This window comes from Cynocephalus volans, chromosome 5, assembly GCF_027409185.1.
Source record: "Cynocephalus volans isolate mCynVol1 chromosome 5, mCynVol1.pri, whole genome shotgun sequence".
Taxonomy (NCBI): Eukaryota; Metazoa; Chordata; class Mammalia; order Dermoptera; family Cynocephalidae; genus Cynocephalus; species Cynocephalus volans.
Genome location: NC_084464.1, coordinates 48867427 through 48885583, shown reverse-complemented (window position 1 = coordinate 48885583; position 18157 = coordinate 48867427). Strand labels below are relative to the sequence as shown.

At 40.5% G+C, this 18157-nt stretch overlaps 1 protein-coding gene across 3 annotated transcripts in view; it reads right to left on the bottom strand.

The window, feature by feature from the left end:
- ZFAND3 (zinc finger AN1-type containing 3) overlaps positions 1-17405 on the bottom strand; it is a 346720-nt gene extending 329315 nt beyond the window's left edge. For 2 of the 3 annotated variants that reach the window (XM_063097510.1, XM_063097512.1), the window contains exon 1: positions 16873-17405. In XM_063097510.1, the coding sequence (XP_062953580.1) occupies positions 16873-16943 (71 nt within the window). In that variant the 5' untranslated portion in view covers positions 16944-17405. The remainder of the gene's footprint in view (positions 1-16872) is intronic. The other variant, XM_063097511.1, reaches the window with a different exon arrangement.
- Between the last annotated feature and the right edge of the window lie 752 nt (positions 17406-18157).

Here is an 18157-nt window from a genome sequence, read left to right as displayed (position 1 = left end):
CTTTCTAACTGCTCCCAACCAATACCAGAGAGAGAGAATATGAATATCTAGTGTCTTTTCAGCAACTTAGATGTATATAATTGGAAAGACTTCAGAATAGACATCTGAATATTTATAGTAATGAAAGTCCAGACTAAATAAAAGGAATTCCTAAATTCCAAGAAAACCAAAAAAAAGAAAAGAAGGAAAAAAGAATGGAAACAAAGGTTAAGACTATAAAATCAAAGAAATTATCAAGACAGATGAGGTGAGTGCAATCTTGTCCATCAGAACCTAGCAGACTATAAGGATAAAGAACCTCTTAAAACCTAAAAAGTTGAAGGCTTTCTTTTTAATCTACCCTAAAAACTTACATATTAGTGAAAGAGTATTAATAGAAGCCAAAATTATACACAGATTCAAGAAAAGTGTCTTTCATGATTGCTAAATCCATGAATCATTAACAGAAGATGTTAATTTATTTTACTCATGAGATAATTACGGCAAGTTTTCACAAAAGGTACTCTAGTTCCAGAATACTGCTATGATGCATAAATGTGATTAAAAAGGCATTAGTTAAATTCTTCTAGAACCTTTATACAGCACAGAAGTCCCAATTATTATCTTACTTGACCACTCTCTGCAGCATGACCCTACTGCCACTTCCTCACTGAATTATCCCCTCCCTTGGTTTCAGTAATCCTACTCACATAATTTATCTCCTATCTCTGTTCATCCACCTCCTTCCCAAACTCCTCTTTTTCTACTTGTGTTTCTCAGGGTTCCCTCCTCAGCTATCTTTTCCCTCTATACCACTGGATTTCAAAATGAAAGTGACACATCTTCAAGGGATAAGAGAAAAAAGGTCAAGAATAATTTGCCCAGATCTCACCCCGAACACACTAACCTGGAGCTGGGGAAAGCATCAGTAATGTGCTTTTTAGAAAAGACACCCAAAGTGATTCTGACAACCCCATTCCTAGCCCACAGAGAACTACTGGTCTAACAGTACTTTCTGTGTGATCCTACCTGCTCTCTTGGCTTCAGCTATGATCTGTGCACTCAAGTCACCCTAAATGGTGTATTCCTAGTTCATCCTCTCTCCTAAACTTCAGGCACTTAAGGCACTTCCACATTTAGATGGTCCATAAGCTATCATTATTATTATTATTAATAATATTTATTTATATACATGTGTATGTGTATGTGCATGCCTATACCAGATTTTATTTAGCCAGGTTATCTAGTCTCTTTTTGATGGGTATTAATAATAATAATTATTATTATTAACAACACATTTATTATTTATACATTTATTTTATATTTACATAATTATTAATAAATAATAATTAATAATAATACCAATCAAGAAGAGACTAGATAACCTGGCTAAATAAAATCTGGTACAGGCACCTACTGGACTACTGCACTGCCATTTAAAAGAAGCAGCTAGAAATGTATATGATGATTTGGAAAGAATTCTAAGATATACTAAGTGAAAAGGGCAAGGTGGACAACAGTGTGTAGTATATTTGTGTTAGAAAAAAGGATATATGCGGTGCGTGCACAGGAAACTTCTGCAAGGATACTCAAAAAACTTAACCACGATTCTCACTAGAAAGTGGGACTAAGGGTATGGTGTCCCACTAAGGGTAGGCGGGAGACATCCCTTTCATCATACACTCATTTGTGGTATTTGAATTTTTTTACCATACAAATATATCCCCTTTTGCAATTAAAAAAAAAAAAAGAACTTAAGATACTACAAAACTATGCAAGTACATTTACATGCTATCTGAAAAAGGACACATATCCAGAATCCTTAAAGAACTCTTAGAAATGAATAAGAAAAAAGCAGATGACCCAATAGAAAAATGACAGAAGGCATGAACAGGCTCTTCAAAACAAACTTTAGCCAAATGGCCAACAAAGAAAGGTACTCAATTCATCACAGAAATGCAAATTAAAACCATAATGCGATAATCTTACACACAACTAAACTGAAAGAGACACTCAATGTCAAGTATTGACAAAGATGTGGAATAACCAAGAACTCTGATACACTGGTGGTGGAGTGAAAACTGATATAATCACTTTTAAAAACAGGTACTAGAGACTAAGTCAAAACATACATACAAGGGGTTTTCAAGCTGTTCATGGAAAATGTGTATATGAAAAAACCACGCGTGCATTTCAAAATTTTTTGCACCAAAATAAACTCATACTAACTTGTTATAAAACATGTCTGCTAACAGGTTCAAGTTTGAGGCACTAAAAAGGATAAGACATCATTTCAAAAAGAGCCTTTATCAGAGAGCAACATGAATTCTGCTAAAATTAAAGCAAAAATAAACATCAAATTTACAGTGACGTTTAAGTGGAAGAATGGAGAAATCATTGATGCCTTGAAGAATGACCCCAAATAAATCACCAGTTTATAAAATGGATACCCGTTTTAAGAAGGAATGACACAATGTTGAAGATGAAGCCCGCAGTGGCAGACCATTCACATCAATTTGCGAGCAAAAAAATTAATCTTGTTTGTGCCCTAGTTGAAGAGTACTAATGATTAACAGCAGAAGCAATAGCCAACACAACAGACATTTCAATTGGTTCAGCTTACACAATTCTAACTGAAAAACTAAAGTTAAGGAAACTTTCTGCTCAATGGGTGCCAAATAGTTGTGCTCATATCAGGCGCTCACATCAGCTGCAGACAAGAGCAGAGCTCTCAATGAAAATTTTAAACAAGTGGAGATCAAGATCCTGACTCATTTCTTTGAAGAACTGTATCAGGATATGAAACATGGCTTTACCATTACGATTCTGAAGACAAAGCACAATCAAAGCCATGGCTATCAAGAGGTGGAAGCAGTCCAAAGTGGACCAGTCAAGAGCGCAGGTCATAGCAACCGTTTTTCAGGACGCTCAGGCATTTTGCTTGTTGACTTTCTAGAGGGCCACTGATAACATCTTCTCATTATGAAAGTGTTTTTAAAAAGTTAGCCAGAGCTTTAGCTTAGCAGAAAAACGCCCCAGGAAAGGCAGACCTCGACAATACTGCTCATTCCTCTCATCAAACAAGGGCAATTTCACCAGTATTTGACAATACTCCTGCTCATTCCTCTTATCAAACAAGGGCAATTTCAGTTTCAGTTTAGAGGGGAAATCATTAGGCACCTACCCTACAGTCCTGATTGGGATCCTTCTGACTTCTTTGTTTCCTAATCTTAAAAACATCTTTAAAGGGCACCCATTTTTCTTCAGTTAATAATGTAAAAAAGTCTCCATTGACATGGTTCAATTCCCAGGACCCTCAATTCTTTAAGTCTGGACTAAATGGCTGGTATCATCACTTACAAAGGAGTCTTGACCTTGATGGAGTTTATGGTGAGAAATAAAGTTTATATTTTTTAATCTGATCTTTTAATTCCATTTTTCTAAGATCTTTTTGAAGTCCTCTCATATATCTTGTAACCCAACAATTCTATTGTTGGGTATACAGACGAGAAATGAGTGCTTATGTCCACCAGACACATGCAAGAAAGTTCACAGCAGCATTATTTATAATATCAAAAAACAGAAAACCCCAAAAAGTAGGATGGATAAATATTGCTGTCATATATTGAAACACCACAAAGCAATGAAAAATAATTACCTCTATACGAATGTGGATGAATCTCAGTCATAATACTGAGGAAAAGAAGCCAAATGCCAAAGAGTAAATACTAAATAATTCCCTCTACACAAAATTGAAAAACAGGCAAAACTGATTTGGTGAAGAGGTCTGAAAAAGTTGAGGATATCATCCAGAGTAAGACACAAGGGAGAGTGCTAGGGTGCTGGAAATGTACTAACAATACATTGATCTGGGTAGGTGGTGGTTATATAAGTATACACATATGAAAAAAGACTGGGAGAAAATATTTGTAAAAGACATATCTGATAAAGAACTGTTATCCAAAACATACAAAGAACCCTTAAAACTCAACAATAAAAAAACAAACACCACGATTAAAAAATGGACTAAAGACCTGAACAGACACCTCATCAAAGATATACAGATGGCAAATAGCATATGAAAAGATGCTCAATATCATATACCAGTAGGGAATTGCAAATTAAACACAATGAGACACCACTACACACCTATTAGAAAAGCCAAAATCCAAAACACTGACACCACCAAATGTTGACAAAGATGTGGAGCAAAAGGAACTCTCATTCACTGCTGGTGGGAATATAAAATGGTACAACTACTTTTGAGAGTTTGGCAGTTTCTTACAAAACTAAACATGCATGCTCTTACCATATGATACAGCAATCGTGCTCCTTAGTATTTTCCCCAAATGAGTTGAAAACTTATATCCATACAAAAACCTGCACGCAATATTTACAGCGGTTTTATCAGTAACTGCCCAAACTTGGAAGCAACCAAGATGTCTTGGATAAACAAACTGCGGTACATCCAGACAACAGAATATTATTCAGCACTAAAAATAAATGAGTTATCAAGCCATGAAAAGACATGGAGGAACTTTAAATGCATATTACTAAGGGAAAGAAGCCAATCTGAAAAGGCTAGATACCATATGATTCCAACAATATGACATCTTGGAAAAGCCAAAATCATGGAGACAATGAAAAGATCAGTGGTTGAGGGGGAGGGAGAGATGAATAGGCAGAGCACAGAGCATTTTCAGAGCAGTCAAATTATTCTGTACGACACTATTATGGTAGATACATATCATCATATATTGTCAAAACCCACAGAATGTACAACACTATGACTGAACTCTAATGCAAACTGTGGACTTTGAGTGATAACGATGTGTCAATGTAGGTTCACCAATTATAAAAAATGTACCACTCTAGCAGGGGAGGCTGTGTGTGCACGGGGAAAGGGGTACATGGGAACTCTTTATACCTTCTGCTCAATTTTGTTAACCTAAAATTACTCTAAAAAATGCGTGCAGTAATCAAGTCATGCCTCAATAAGAAAACAGAAAAAAACTAAGAAGAAAAAAATGTTAAAGTAATCTACGGCACTAGAAGTCAGGACAGTGATCACCCTTGAGAAAGAAGGAGGTAGTTACTGGAAGAGGATAGGAGGAGGGATTCTTGGGGCTGAGAATTCCTGTTTCTTGATAAGGATGCTGGTCACATAGGTATATTTACTTTGTGAAAATTCATTTAGCTATTCACTTAAGATTTATGCATTTTTCATCAAGTATGTTACACTTCGATAAAAAGCTTACTTAAATAAAAAGATACAATAAAAATACACTGACATGCTATCTAATTTACCAAAAAATAAACTCAAGCTGTCTAAAATGAATCATCTCTCCCCACAACCCACTTATCATCTTCTAGTACAGAATCAATTCAACTTAAGAACTTTCCAAGTATAAACTTTATTCTATCAAACAAAACTCTGCATATCACTGACAGACGGTACTAGTGGTTGCTTCTACAATTCCACTTTGGACTTAGGAATAAACGGATTCATGAACTGGTTGGATTCAAAATCTAACCAGTATGTAAGTGGAGGAACTTCTATAACCACCATATGTGATTGTCATCACTTTCATCCTGCAGACCATGTCAGAAACCCTGATGCCTATCATTTCCTTTATCACCCCCCAATCTGTCCCGGCTCTTATACTCAAGCCCTCCTCTTCAGTATCCACTGTCCCAGGTTTTAGCCTACATTAATTCCCTGCTCCCCTACTGCAGCATTCTCTCAGGGTCGCTTCAGCTAGGGTCCACAGACCCCAAGGTTCATGGACAGATGTATTTCAATCTAATTGGTTTCCTTTGTAATCACAGATGTTTTATTTTATGCATTATTCTGAGAGGTCCATAAATTTCACCAGATTGCCAAAGGGATCCATGGCCCAAAAAGGTTTAAGTGCTATAACTGGACCCTCTACTTCCATTTTTATACAATCCAATTCATCCTTCACACTGCTGCCAAAATAAATTTTCTAAAACATAAATATCATCTGTCATCCATACTTAAAATCTTTAAAGGATTCTCAACTGCTTCCCAATCCTTAAGCGCAATGGGCACAGAAATCAAGTACCTTCATAACTGGCCCCTGCTCATCTCTCCAGCTTCATATTGCTTCCTGCCATACACTGCAGCTAACACACTGAGTTGTTTTTGCAATTCTCTGAATTCAGCATGCTTTCTCACTCCTATGTGCCTCTGCACAAGCTGTTCCCCTGCCTGGAAAGCCCTTCCTCACCATCTTTGCATGGTTAACTACTACTCATCTTTCATACCCAGGTCAAGCACTATTTCCTGCCTGAGAAGCCCTTCTGGCCATCCTCCAATTCCAGTCTAGGTAAAATGTCCTATCAGTGTTCTTCTCACAATACCCTTCAGTGATCTCCCATACCCTTCTAGAAAGTGAGCTTGCCTAGGGCAAAAGTCAGAACAAGTTATCTCATGCCTAGCAGAGCTAAAGACACAACAGAGTGCTTAACAAATGCTTGCTGAACAAGGGATTGGCTCTGGAAAATCGCCAAAGGGGCGAAAGGGGCCAAAGGCTGGTCAGAAACCCCATCAACTAAGTAGGTGGTATTAGTCTGAAGATCACCATAAATGAAAATTGCCCAGTTGAGGTAAGATAGTTCTGCATGTATTAATCTGCCACCAATGCTCCTTCATTCAGGGTTGGGAAGCTATCCCTTAATAAATGTAATAATTACCATGACAACCAGGCACTGTGGCATGGGCTTGACAGGCATTAGAGCTCACTAAATCTCAAAGCAACTCTAAGAAATTATTTTTAAAGAAAAAGAGGCAGAGAGGTAAACCCAGGTCTTTGATTCCAATCTGGATCTTTGATTCCAAAATCCATACCTAGCCACTGAGCTTAGTTGGTTTTCTGAAGATACGAAATCAGCATGCCCTTCATCTTTGGAAGGAGTTTTGGAGAAGCTTGGGTTTGACGAGAGAGGGCCCTTCAGCAAATAAGAAAGCAAATAAGAAAGGTCCTTTTCCCCAGGAAGCACTACTACTAAATTCTCTAAGATTTATTGTAACTTCCCCCATATGTATTCATTATAGAATCTTTTTAAAAAGAAGGGTTTGTGTGAGTTTCTTCCAAGAACAAGTTTTTTCCAATAGCAAATAAAGCAGAAGATGGGCGAAACTTTATTGAATTCCCCACTAGGCTTGGGGGAAAAGAAAAATCAATCCCAGGAATGGAATTGGTTGTGGCAGTACCAATAAAGAAGAGAAGGTATGTTAAGTCTCCACAGCCTGCTGCAGAGACATCACCGAGCACTATCCTTTAACTGGCTGAGAAGGTGCCTCTGGGTTTGGCAGAAGAAAGAACCCATGGAGTTCCAACAGATGAAACACCAACTTTGCTGAAAGCTCCTGTTATTTCCACTTAACTTCAGTTTGAAATCTGCATCACAGCTCTCATCCTGTGATCTTTAGAACTTACCTATAAGACCCCAGGGGACTCACAACCTAACACTTCAAAAAAAGAATGTTTTCTTTAACACCACCTACCACCTGTTCTCATTAGTTTCTCCCGTCATTACAGATGTGACCGCCTCTCATATTTTGACTAGAAGATGGTGGCCACAAAGCATCTTCATTCCTAATGACCACCACCCCACATCCCCCTACTTCCCATCCTTATCCCCTCACACTCCAGTCTCCTCCATGACCACCTCCTGTGTCCTTACCCTTTCATCTTACCTCCAAATCTAGTGTCTGATACAGATCTGTCCAGTGACTTTTCTGCAACCCAAATTTAAACACAAACCAACACAGTCCATTCTTCCTGTCCCTAGCTCCATCCAAACACACAAACAAGGTAAGCATCTAATTTATCTACAGTGAAAACTATTCAGGTAAATTTAGGGGGATTTCAACTACAATATTAGAATACCTAATTCTAGATAGTTTAACACGAAGGATAAGAAAATGCAGTCTGTACAGACACATATTACCACAGATTAGGATTTATGGTGGCTATCATTTTCTAAATTAATCCATACTGACATTATTGAGATTATAAACCCCTAAAGATTCTAGTATACACAGTGCAATACTCCACACTTTTACTCAAAACTATATCTGTCATCTGCAAAGACTGTCATCATCTAAGTCACAGCAACTGTTCCTTGATTAGATCCTGCCCAATATGCAATGAAGAAAAAGATTAGCCTTACAGATAAAATGCATGGTTTAAACACATCTTGGAAGTGCTACAACACTAGTAGGGAAGGGGGGACAGGGAGAGGTAATTAACAGTGAATGATACACAGAAACAGGGAATATAGGCCCCAGAGATTACATGAACATGTCCCCCCACATCAACAAGATAATGTTTTAAAAGTTCCCATAATATATAAGGATTTTTGCAGGTCAACATCCAAGAACATTCCTCTTCTTTTAAAGGTGAGTAGCATACCTTTGAGTTACATTAAAAGGGAAAGGCAAACTAAATAAAACTATATGTAGTAAAGTCATACACTGTGGAAATTTTGTATATACAGGCAAAGTTCTATATGCAAACACAAAAACACTTGAAAAACCATTTTCTGGGTTTCAGTGGTAAATGAAGAAGGAAAAGAATACCATCCATGGCACAGAAATCAAGAAATCATAAACCTAGAAACAACTCACATTGAAATACACCATACCTTCTTCTACCTCCAGTTTATTTTTTATTATTTCTTGCTAGTTAATACACTTCTGACCAGTTTAACAATGTCTGTATTGTTCAGTCAACTTTATGTGTTTCATTCATAAATCTTTTCAAGATATAACTCTTGCCAGCACATCTATCCATGTAATATAGCACCCTAGAGAGGGTAGAGAGGGCTGAAATTAAAAAACGATGACCTGATGATCTAGGCAAAAGCATTGAAAGAAATGACAGAAAAAGACAGACATGACAGAAAAGCCCTGCACCTACTCTGTGTTCCCTAACTTCCTTCCTCCACCCTTCCAGTTAGATACCATAAGCTACAGGAAGTTTCTTGAACTGCATTCAGAAATGCTACCAAAGCAAGCCTGAAAGAGAAAATCAAGTGCCTGGCTCAAGAATCCAACTGTGGGAAGAGTATTTGTGATACTCCTGAATGGTCAGAATGCTTCTCCTACCAAGAAGTGTGGCTGAGAGTGTGATTATTTTATTTAAATGCACTTAAACTTACCAGTGTGACAGAGTCCAAGAAGTAGATAAGACATGAATAGCTATTATTCCACATCATTCCACTTCAGCAGAAAGCAATGAGAAAAGACACTCCTCAAAGATCCTAAGTACATCACTAACTTCACTCTTTGCCAGGCTATTACTAAGGCAGCAATAAGGCTAAATACAGCCTGTCCACAAACTAGAAAAACAAAATGCTGTGCGTGGTTCCACCCCAATACCCCCACCCAAGGCCAGAGTCATAGGGAGCAGCATCAATGACCTCTCCCAGGACATTCTTCTTCCCTAACACACACTCAAGCCTCCCTATAATACAGGACATCTAGTACAGCTGAATGAACAAGCACAGCTGACTGGTACATCATCCTTCCTCTGGTTAACAGCTTTAGGTGCCCAGCACTGTCTGCAGCTCTGTCCCCTGGCCTCATGGATGATGCAGCATTTTCATTTATCTCGTGCCATTCCTTCAGCCTGGTGCATCACAGATCAGTCTGGTTTTGCCCATTGCTGCTGGATATTCCAACACATTCCACTTTCCTCCATATATAGGAACTTGAATTTATTAGAAAATCCAACACATTGATCCCTAATCACATATAAAAAGCTGCCATATCAGACTGAGATTTGTGAAAGCAAATAGAATTCCTCTACAAAAGTCACAGCCCCTTCAAAAACATGAGTACCTAAAAAAATTCTCTAAGAAAAAAATTGATTATCTATTGTTCCAACGCCTCCCTGTGTAGGTCTTGAAGTTGCCAGTTTAATAGTACTAAGAAAAAAGCTAAGATGATTGACTCCAAAGCTAAGATGAAAAAAATGTTCAAATTTTAGACTAATGTATGCTGGAATTTTAATTCCCATAACGGACCAAAGGAACATTTGCCAGTAATCTGGATTAACAATAGCATTGCTTCTCCCAATAGAAATAAAATTTTAGAGCTGGAAAGAAACTCAGAGCTAAATTAAACAAATCCCTCATTTCCAGAATATAAGAAAAAAGCAATTTGGAAAGCCCACAAGAAAACAGGCTTGAAAATCCTAGCTGCCTATCAGGTCAATATTCTAGAACAGCATTGTCCAACAGAATTTTCTGGAAGGATGAAAATGTTCTATATGTTCCTCACAGGATAGCTACTAGTTATTGAACTACTTAAAACGTAGCTAGTGAACTAGTGAACTAGTGAACTAAATTTTTAATTTTATTTAAGTTTAATTAATCTGAATTTCAATTGCTACTTGTAGCTAGTGGCTACCATACTGGACAGTGCAATTCCAGAATACCGTCTTAGATTATGGTTATTAAACACTTTAAATAAAGTTCCTTAACCTTCCTTCTACAGGTAACACATAACAGGACATTTCTTTACGTCTAAATATCTCATTCAGCAATGTAATCTTGTTACATAGGGACCCAGCCCAGAGAAGAATTCCTGTTCCTCAAAGCTCCTATTTGAACTGACAACAGTGTCACCTACACAGCGGGAATGAAGGCCCCTCTTCTGCAAACCACTCTAACACAAAGTCCCACAACATCCAACAAGCCAGAATCTGAATGATTTTTTAAGCATTTCATTAAAATTATACAATCGTTGGGTAACAACCAGTGACTTCCTTCATGTGGCTTTGTTGAGATACCAACCTTAACCTTTCTTCAAAAAAGAGAAAAGAATTTTGGGGGTTGGGGAGTGGAGCAAACTTTATTAGGCTCAGCTCCCAGCCTCAGCCACGTGGCCCTGCCGCCCCGGGCCTGGATAAGAGAAAAGAATTTTTAACTTTAATCTTGATCTATGATTTCAAAATGTTGCATCACTTTGCACAGACACAACCTTCTTATGACCCACTAAAAAATCCAAAATGTATTTGTTCTCACCCTCTCAGAACTCTGCTCTAAGTTAATAATATATTATACACTGTTCTTGGGGTTTTTTTTTAAGGACTGTATGCATTTTTTTTTTTTTTTTTTAAAGATGACCGGTAAGGGGATCTTAACCCTTGTCTTGGTGTTGTCAGCACCACGCTCAGCCAGTGAGCAAACCAGCCATCCCTATATGGGATCCGAACCCGTGGCCTTGGTGTTACCAGCACTGCACTCTCCCGAGTGAGCCACGGGCCGGCCCCGGACTGTATGCATTTTGAATGACTCTTAGTCCTCTGATTTTTCCAGCTAGGAAAAAGTTAATTTGTGAAAACTGTTAACTTTGATACCATTAAAAATTAAGAGATTTTTAGACAAAACTTTTCAGTATGATTTAAAGTACTAGATTCTCTTTTTTGGAGGAGGCGGGGAGTGGGAAATGGGGTGGAGAAGAGGATAATAGCAAAAGAGCCATATGTCCTACATGCTAGCTTGATCTAATTCTAAAAAGTTATGGCCTCAAACCAAGAGAAATAAGGGCCATGTTATTTTAAAACACACACACACACACACACACACACACACACACACACACACACACACACACACACACACACACACACACACACACACACACTCTCTCTTTCTCCCTCCCTCCCTCCCTCCCTCCCTCCCTATGTTCCATCACATCAAAAGGGCATATCTGGTATTTTCTGGATACTCCAAATATAATCAGGAAAATGGGACAAGTAGATAAATATAACGACAGCACATACTTAATGTAAATCATGCTGTACCTTCAGATGCATACAATACTCAAAGATGCAAAGTAAAACTGCACAAACAAGCTGTTTTGTTTTTAAGGGAATGTTTAAGGGGGCTTTATAATGAAAGACAATTAGCGACATCACTGGAATGAACATTCTTACTGATTAGTGATTCATGCTGTGTTCACATGAACTTAGAAACCCAGGTTAAACTAGCTGAAGTGTAGCAACATGTTCCAATTGGGAGACTGAGACTGAAGATGCAAAACAAATGTGAGGGCCACACAGTGCTAGAAGCCAAGCACCCTAGCCAGTGACAGTATCAGAGATGATGTTTTGCATCAATTCACAAAGCCTGGGCTCAGAGTAAAAAAAAAGAATATATTGATTCTATTTCAGCTAAACTAGTCAGTATCTTGTGATTGTCAAAAATAAAGTGGAATAAAACAAATCATGTTATGTTTTCAATCAACTTTCTACTAGAAACCATTTCAGAAATGGAATTTATTTTTTAAGATTACTCCTATCCCCATCTCTGCCTATCTCCATCTTTACTTAAAATACACCTATTATCTAGAAGATCTAGTTTGTAGGTAAAATGCTTCAATAGAATTAATCACAAAAATGAAATACTAATAAAATCTATTTCCCTAAAGAAATTTACACATGTAATATTTGTTTTTGACATGATTTGTTAGAATGAAAGGGCTTCTTTTTTTATCATCAAAACCTAGTAATAGTTTACACCTAATAAGCCCCATTTTTAAATACTTCATTATTCTCTAAATACCAGACTGAACATTTATGTCTACTATACTTTAAATTTATTTATGAAAGAAATAATACTTCCCAAGGTTTCCACAATACTTCATCACAATAGAGTGTCTCCAATTGTGAAAGCAAAATATCAATAGCAGTAATTGGAATTTTACACTTAATAAGTAGAATTAATCTTCCATCCTAATTACCCTTTCTATTATCCTATAATACACATAGTATATTCTTATTCTCCTTCCTGTCTTTTCTATAATATTCTAGGTCTGCTCTTTCAACAACTTTTGAAAATATTTGTGAAGAATCTAGATGCCTCAGTACATTTCAAATGTCTAAACAATGTAAAAATGCAGCTTCAACTAATACCACTTACATGTGTGCAGTTTAAAAGTACTTTTGTATATGTATGTATTTCTACTAAAGAAAATGTTCTGACCATTTTATTTCATATATGACAATTATCAAAGAGTATGTTTTTTGCCTGATTACTGAATGCCTAAAGTGAGTTAAGACAATGCTCATACTTGACTAAAAGTTTTAAATCCTTATCTCAGGGAAAGAACTTTTTTAATCCTAAAAACATTCTATATACTTGTAGTATACAAACAACTCCCAACTCTTATAAACAGGTTAATCTTCAACAATTTCCAAGGCATCAAGGTTTCCCAGTGGAGTGATGGTCTCTCTACAAAATAACTTAATTACCTGTAGGCAATTACACAATATAAACCAAGAGGGAGGGAACTGAAAACTAAGTGTTTTAAGCACTAACCCATTTGAATTGTATGCTCCTCTTGGTATTCTCCTTTCTAATTGTGTTCCCACAAGAAAGACCTTAAAGCTCTCCTATTTAACCATGTCTCACTGACTAGTATCCTGACTGGACAATGCTGGGCAGCAAGTCCTGCAGCCTGAGTCACTGGAGAGAGCAGTAATCCTAAAGGAATTGCCTTTAGTCTGCTGGTGCCAGAACATTCTGCGGAGAGGCTCCTCTGCAAAGGGCTGGGTGTGGACCTGGCTAACTGACTTTGTAGACCTATGGCTTCCACAGAGTGCAATAGTGCATAAAATTCTTTAGAAAACATACAACGGTACTTCAAACAGTTCATGAAACAAATAGAATTAAAAGATAATACAAATCTTTCCATGAACTTTTCAAAGTACCCTCATAATTGCCTTCATTTTCATGAAGATTTCACATTTTCATGTGAATCTTTCATATACGTTGCTTGAAATTCTGCTTCTGAATGTGTATATAAGCAGCATTAAATAAATGGTTTAAAACATTCATAGAAAATCTATGTAAAAGAGAATAACACATCTTTCCCATTTCAGAATCATACGTCATTCCCATTCAGATAGCAAAAGGTACCTTCTGAATGGCTTTCACATCTATCTACTTCGATTCTCCTTGGCCATTACATGAGTTCATGCCACCATCATGGCTATAGCCTAGACTACTTCCCTTGACAGGTCTTCTGTATCACTGGACTTGGCAATACCACATGAACATACATACAACACATTTATACAGATGCACACAATCATACTCACGTACTCACACCCAGGCCACTCTCAAGATCAACCAATAATCTCTCACATTAAAGATAATCACATCACTCCCTGCTCAAAGTTCTTCAGTAGCTCCCTACTGCACTCAGGATAAAAGTCCAAAGTCCTCAATGTTACCTATGGGGGCCCTGTAACACCAATTCTTCTCACCTCCCCAACCTCATCTCTAGTTGATCCCCTTCCCCAATCTCCCAATTAACGCAACGAACTTTCTGTTCCTCAAACAAGTAGTGCTTTCTCTCACCTCCCAGCCTTCTCCCATTCTATTATTCCTTCTGCCTGAAAGAAACTCTATTTCCATTCTCTCCTCCTTTTAACCTTCCTGCAGGTCTAGGGTAAAGTGTTACTTCCTCCAGGCTACTTTCCTCTACCTCCACCCCAGCTAGGGTAGTTGCTCCTCCATGGCACCTTGTACAATTTATTGCAACTGTCAGTTTATTTCTCTGTGTACCCTGCCCCAGAGGATGGAGTCAGTACTCACTTGTCCACTGTTATACCAGAGGCACTCAAATACTTGTTGAATATGTTTATTTAATGAACATAATAGTAACGTGGCCCATGTTCAAAGTCAGTTATATGATGGAACAAGACAATTCTGTTACACTTTGGTGTAAAAAACAAACTATACTGCTGTCTATGAAGATCCTTAGGAAAGGTTAAAACACTTGCACACTAAATATAACACTTTTCACCATAAAAACATTAATTTTGTGCTCACTACCCCTGTTGAGCAAATTGCAGTTCATAAAAAGTGCCAAATTGAAAGCACCAAAAAAGAAGCCCTGATTACTTATCGGTCAAGTACAACAGTAACTTTTCTTGTCTGCTACTACCAACCTCTTTTGGCTTTATTCAGAACTCTGCTGGCTAAAGGTAAAGCCTATTCTATTTCCTTAATTTCTGAGCCTTGACAGAAATCTTTCAATAAGGATTCCACTCATGATAATGGTCCAAGAACATAAACATGTTGCCAGGAAAGAGACCTCTGATACATCCTTGACATTAATTGCCACTGGAAGCTAGTTTCTTTAGGCCACATGTCTTAAAATGAGTTACAATCTAAGGCTTATGATACCAGATTTTTCCAGGACAGCAGACTGATGTCATAAACGTTATGGTATGAAGAACTCTAAAGAGCTCACCAGCTCCACCCTACACTCCCTATGTGAAGGGGCAAATTATCCACCACTCTAAGCCTCAGTTTTCTCATCTAATAGTAGACTGATTCCTACCTCCTAAGATTCTTATAGGAATTATATTTTCCATGAAAGCTCTTCACAGACGATCTGAATATTACTTTCAAATTAAAATAAAGGGAAGATTATAAACTTAAAATACCTCCACATCTTCAGAATTTTTGGCAATGTCATAACTTATTTTTGTCTAATGTCCTTCCACCTGGAAATATTTGAGAAAGGCAGAAAGATGAGAAAATGAGAATCCACTTCATCATAACCTTTAGATTTGACAAATTCCACAGAAATCTACATTAAGATCCACTTCCTGTCTCTGAACTCCCCAAATTAGAGGCTTAATCTCTACATTAACCATTCCTAGAATATGGAAGATAGCAAAGAGAAAATACTTCACTACACCTTCCCAAGATGGCCTCAACAAAACAATCATTTTCTTCCTGACTATGCACCTCCATACCGAATCTTAAAAAAATAATAATAATATTTAAAAGAAAAAAAGGGCTCAATCACAGAAGTTGGCCTTCAAGGTCTCCAGTTTCCTTACTACAAAACTAGTCATGTAGTTCTAAGCCAAACCACCCTGAACGCGCCTGATCTCCTCTGATCTCGGAAGCTAAGCAGGGTTGGGCCTGGTTAGTACCTGGGTGGGAGAACTAGTGATGTGGTAATATGCAGATACCTGTTAGGTGGCAATTCATGAACTCCAAGTGTTAAAAGGAGAATTTAAACTGTAACTGTGGGGAGGGGGGTTGATTTCCCACCTCACATTTTTTCCTCCCAACACAGGATGGCCAAGTAATAATATACGCTGCCTACTGTGAACATTTTTATCATTTTTAGAAAATCGTTAAGAGGGGAATTTGAGAGTCAGTTGAGGAAACTGGCTCTCACCTTCCCCAAGTCAGGCTGACTGGAGGTTTTGTCGGTTTTTTTCTTTTTTTCTTGACAGGGAAATTTCACAGATCTTCTGTAACGTGTTTTAAATACAGGTAAGACCTCAACAGTCTTATAACTTTACCCCAGCCTGGGTTCTGGGCTCGATTTTTACAAATGGGTGACGTGTGAACAGCTTCCTAAAAGCAATAGGACACTGGGATATTATTTAGGAAGTGATGATGCAAGTCCCTGGGGGACAGGGAGGAGGGGAAGTGGAAAAGTCAGAGGAAATACCCTTCTGGTGCCTGGGCACCAACTCATACTAAGGGAGGTGGAGGAGGAGGAAGGACTGGCCTCCACACGCCAAGGGAAGGGGACACCCCTGCCCCACCTGGAGGTACCAACGCCCTGCCCCCTTACCCGTGGCCCGGGCCGCCCCTGTCGGTCCGAGCCTCAGGCCGGCGAGTCCCAAATGGTGGCAGCGCACGCCGGGCAGGCCTTCTCTGCCCACCCCCAGCTCCCCACCCGGCATCCTCCCCAGGACGCGGCCCCTGCCGCCCTCCCTTACGCCCGGCTTGGGCCCAGTCCCCACGGCTCCGGCCTCCCAGGCCCCGAGGCCTGCCCAGGCAGCCCCGGCGCCCACCCCCACCCGGCCGGGCACTTACCCCCAGAAGCCGCAGGGACAGCGAGGCGGCAGGCTGGGCGCTTTGCTGCGCTCGCTCCCGGCGTCTCCCATGGTGCTCGGCGGCGGCGGAGCTCGGCGGTGGTGGCGGTGGTGGTGGCGGTGGCTGGGCCTGGGCCCCGCTGGTAGGAGGCGGCGGCGGCGTCGGTGGGCTCGGGGCGGGGGGGAGGTGGAGGGAGCGGGCGCGCGGGCGGGCGCGATTCCGGGGCTTCGAGCCGGGATTCCAGGCCGGTCAGCTGGAGGCGGGCCGCACCACTCGGCCTGCAGAGACGGGGGGGCCAGGAGAGGCGCAGAGAGGACAGGGAGGGGGAGCTGAGGAGGAGGGGCGTGCGGGTGAACAGAGGACCGCGGGGGAGGAGGGAGACCCGAGGCCTTCGGCAGCTCCCACCGCCGCTTTCCAGCCAGAGCGATGTCCCGTGCGGCGGGGCGGGGAAGGACCTGAGGCCCCCGCCGGCTCTGGAGTCGCAGCGGCGGCTGTGAAACCCGGGCCCTGCTCACTCGGTAACACTCTTACCCCTCCCCCAGGCTGCGCTGACCGGACAATGGCCGCTCCGCCCCCTTCCCCTCCTCACGCACCCCTCTCAAGGAGTCACAATGGTCTCGTCCGAGGGCGCCGCCGCCAAAGCCCAGCAGCTGATCAGCTGGGATCCGGGCGTGCCACTTTGTTCAGCGCCTCAAAGGCAGAATACGGGGCCGTGGGCAAAGCCGAGGCCGTCGGGCTATCACTCGGCGACGAGCCTCGGAGGATTTCGTATTCTTGGAACTTTTAAATTCTGAGGCAAACTTTATCTCCCCCCTGTCTGAGGAAGGAGAGCAGGTTACTGAGTACTCTGGGGCGCGGCGCCTCCCCCCAAGCGCGAATGGTACGCCCCAAGCGGGAGGGGAAAGAGCGGATTAGTTGTTTAGGGTCTGTTGGGCCCGTCCTAGAGCGGCGGCGCATGCGCCCGGGACCCCGTAACTGGATGCGGGGTGGGGCCAAGAGGGATTGCTTCCAAACCCGGAAGTGGGTCTCGGACTTCCCCGGGCTGTAGGCTGCTGGGAAGGTCTCCAAGGCCTCTAAATTCTGGGCTGTGTTGGGGAGCATTTTCCCCCAAACTGCCAAACCCTTGGGAATCTCTCATTCTTCCCGGGCCCCCAACACCCAACCCACTCTTCCAGTTCCACCCGGAGAAAAGGTCTTCTCTCGGCAGTAATGAACTTCTGGGAAATGTCCCTCTCCCAACCCCTCCAATGGTGGAGGAAAGGGGAATAAAGTGTCTTGGTCAACT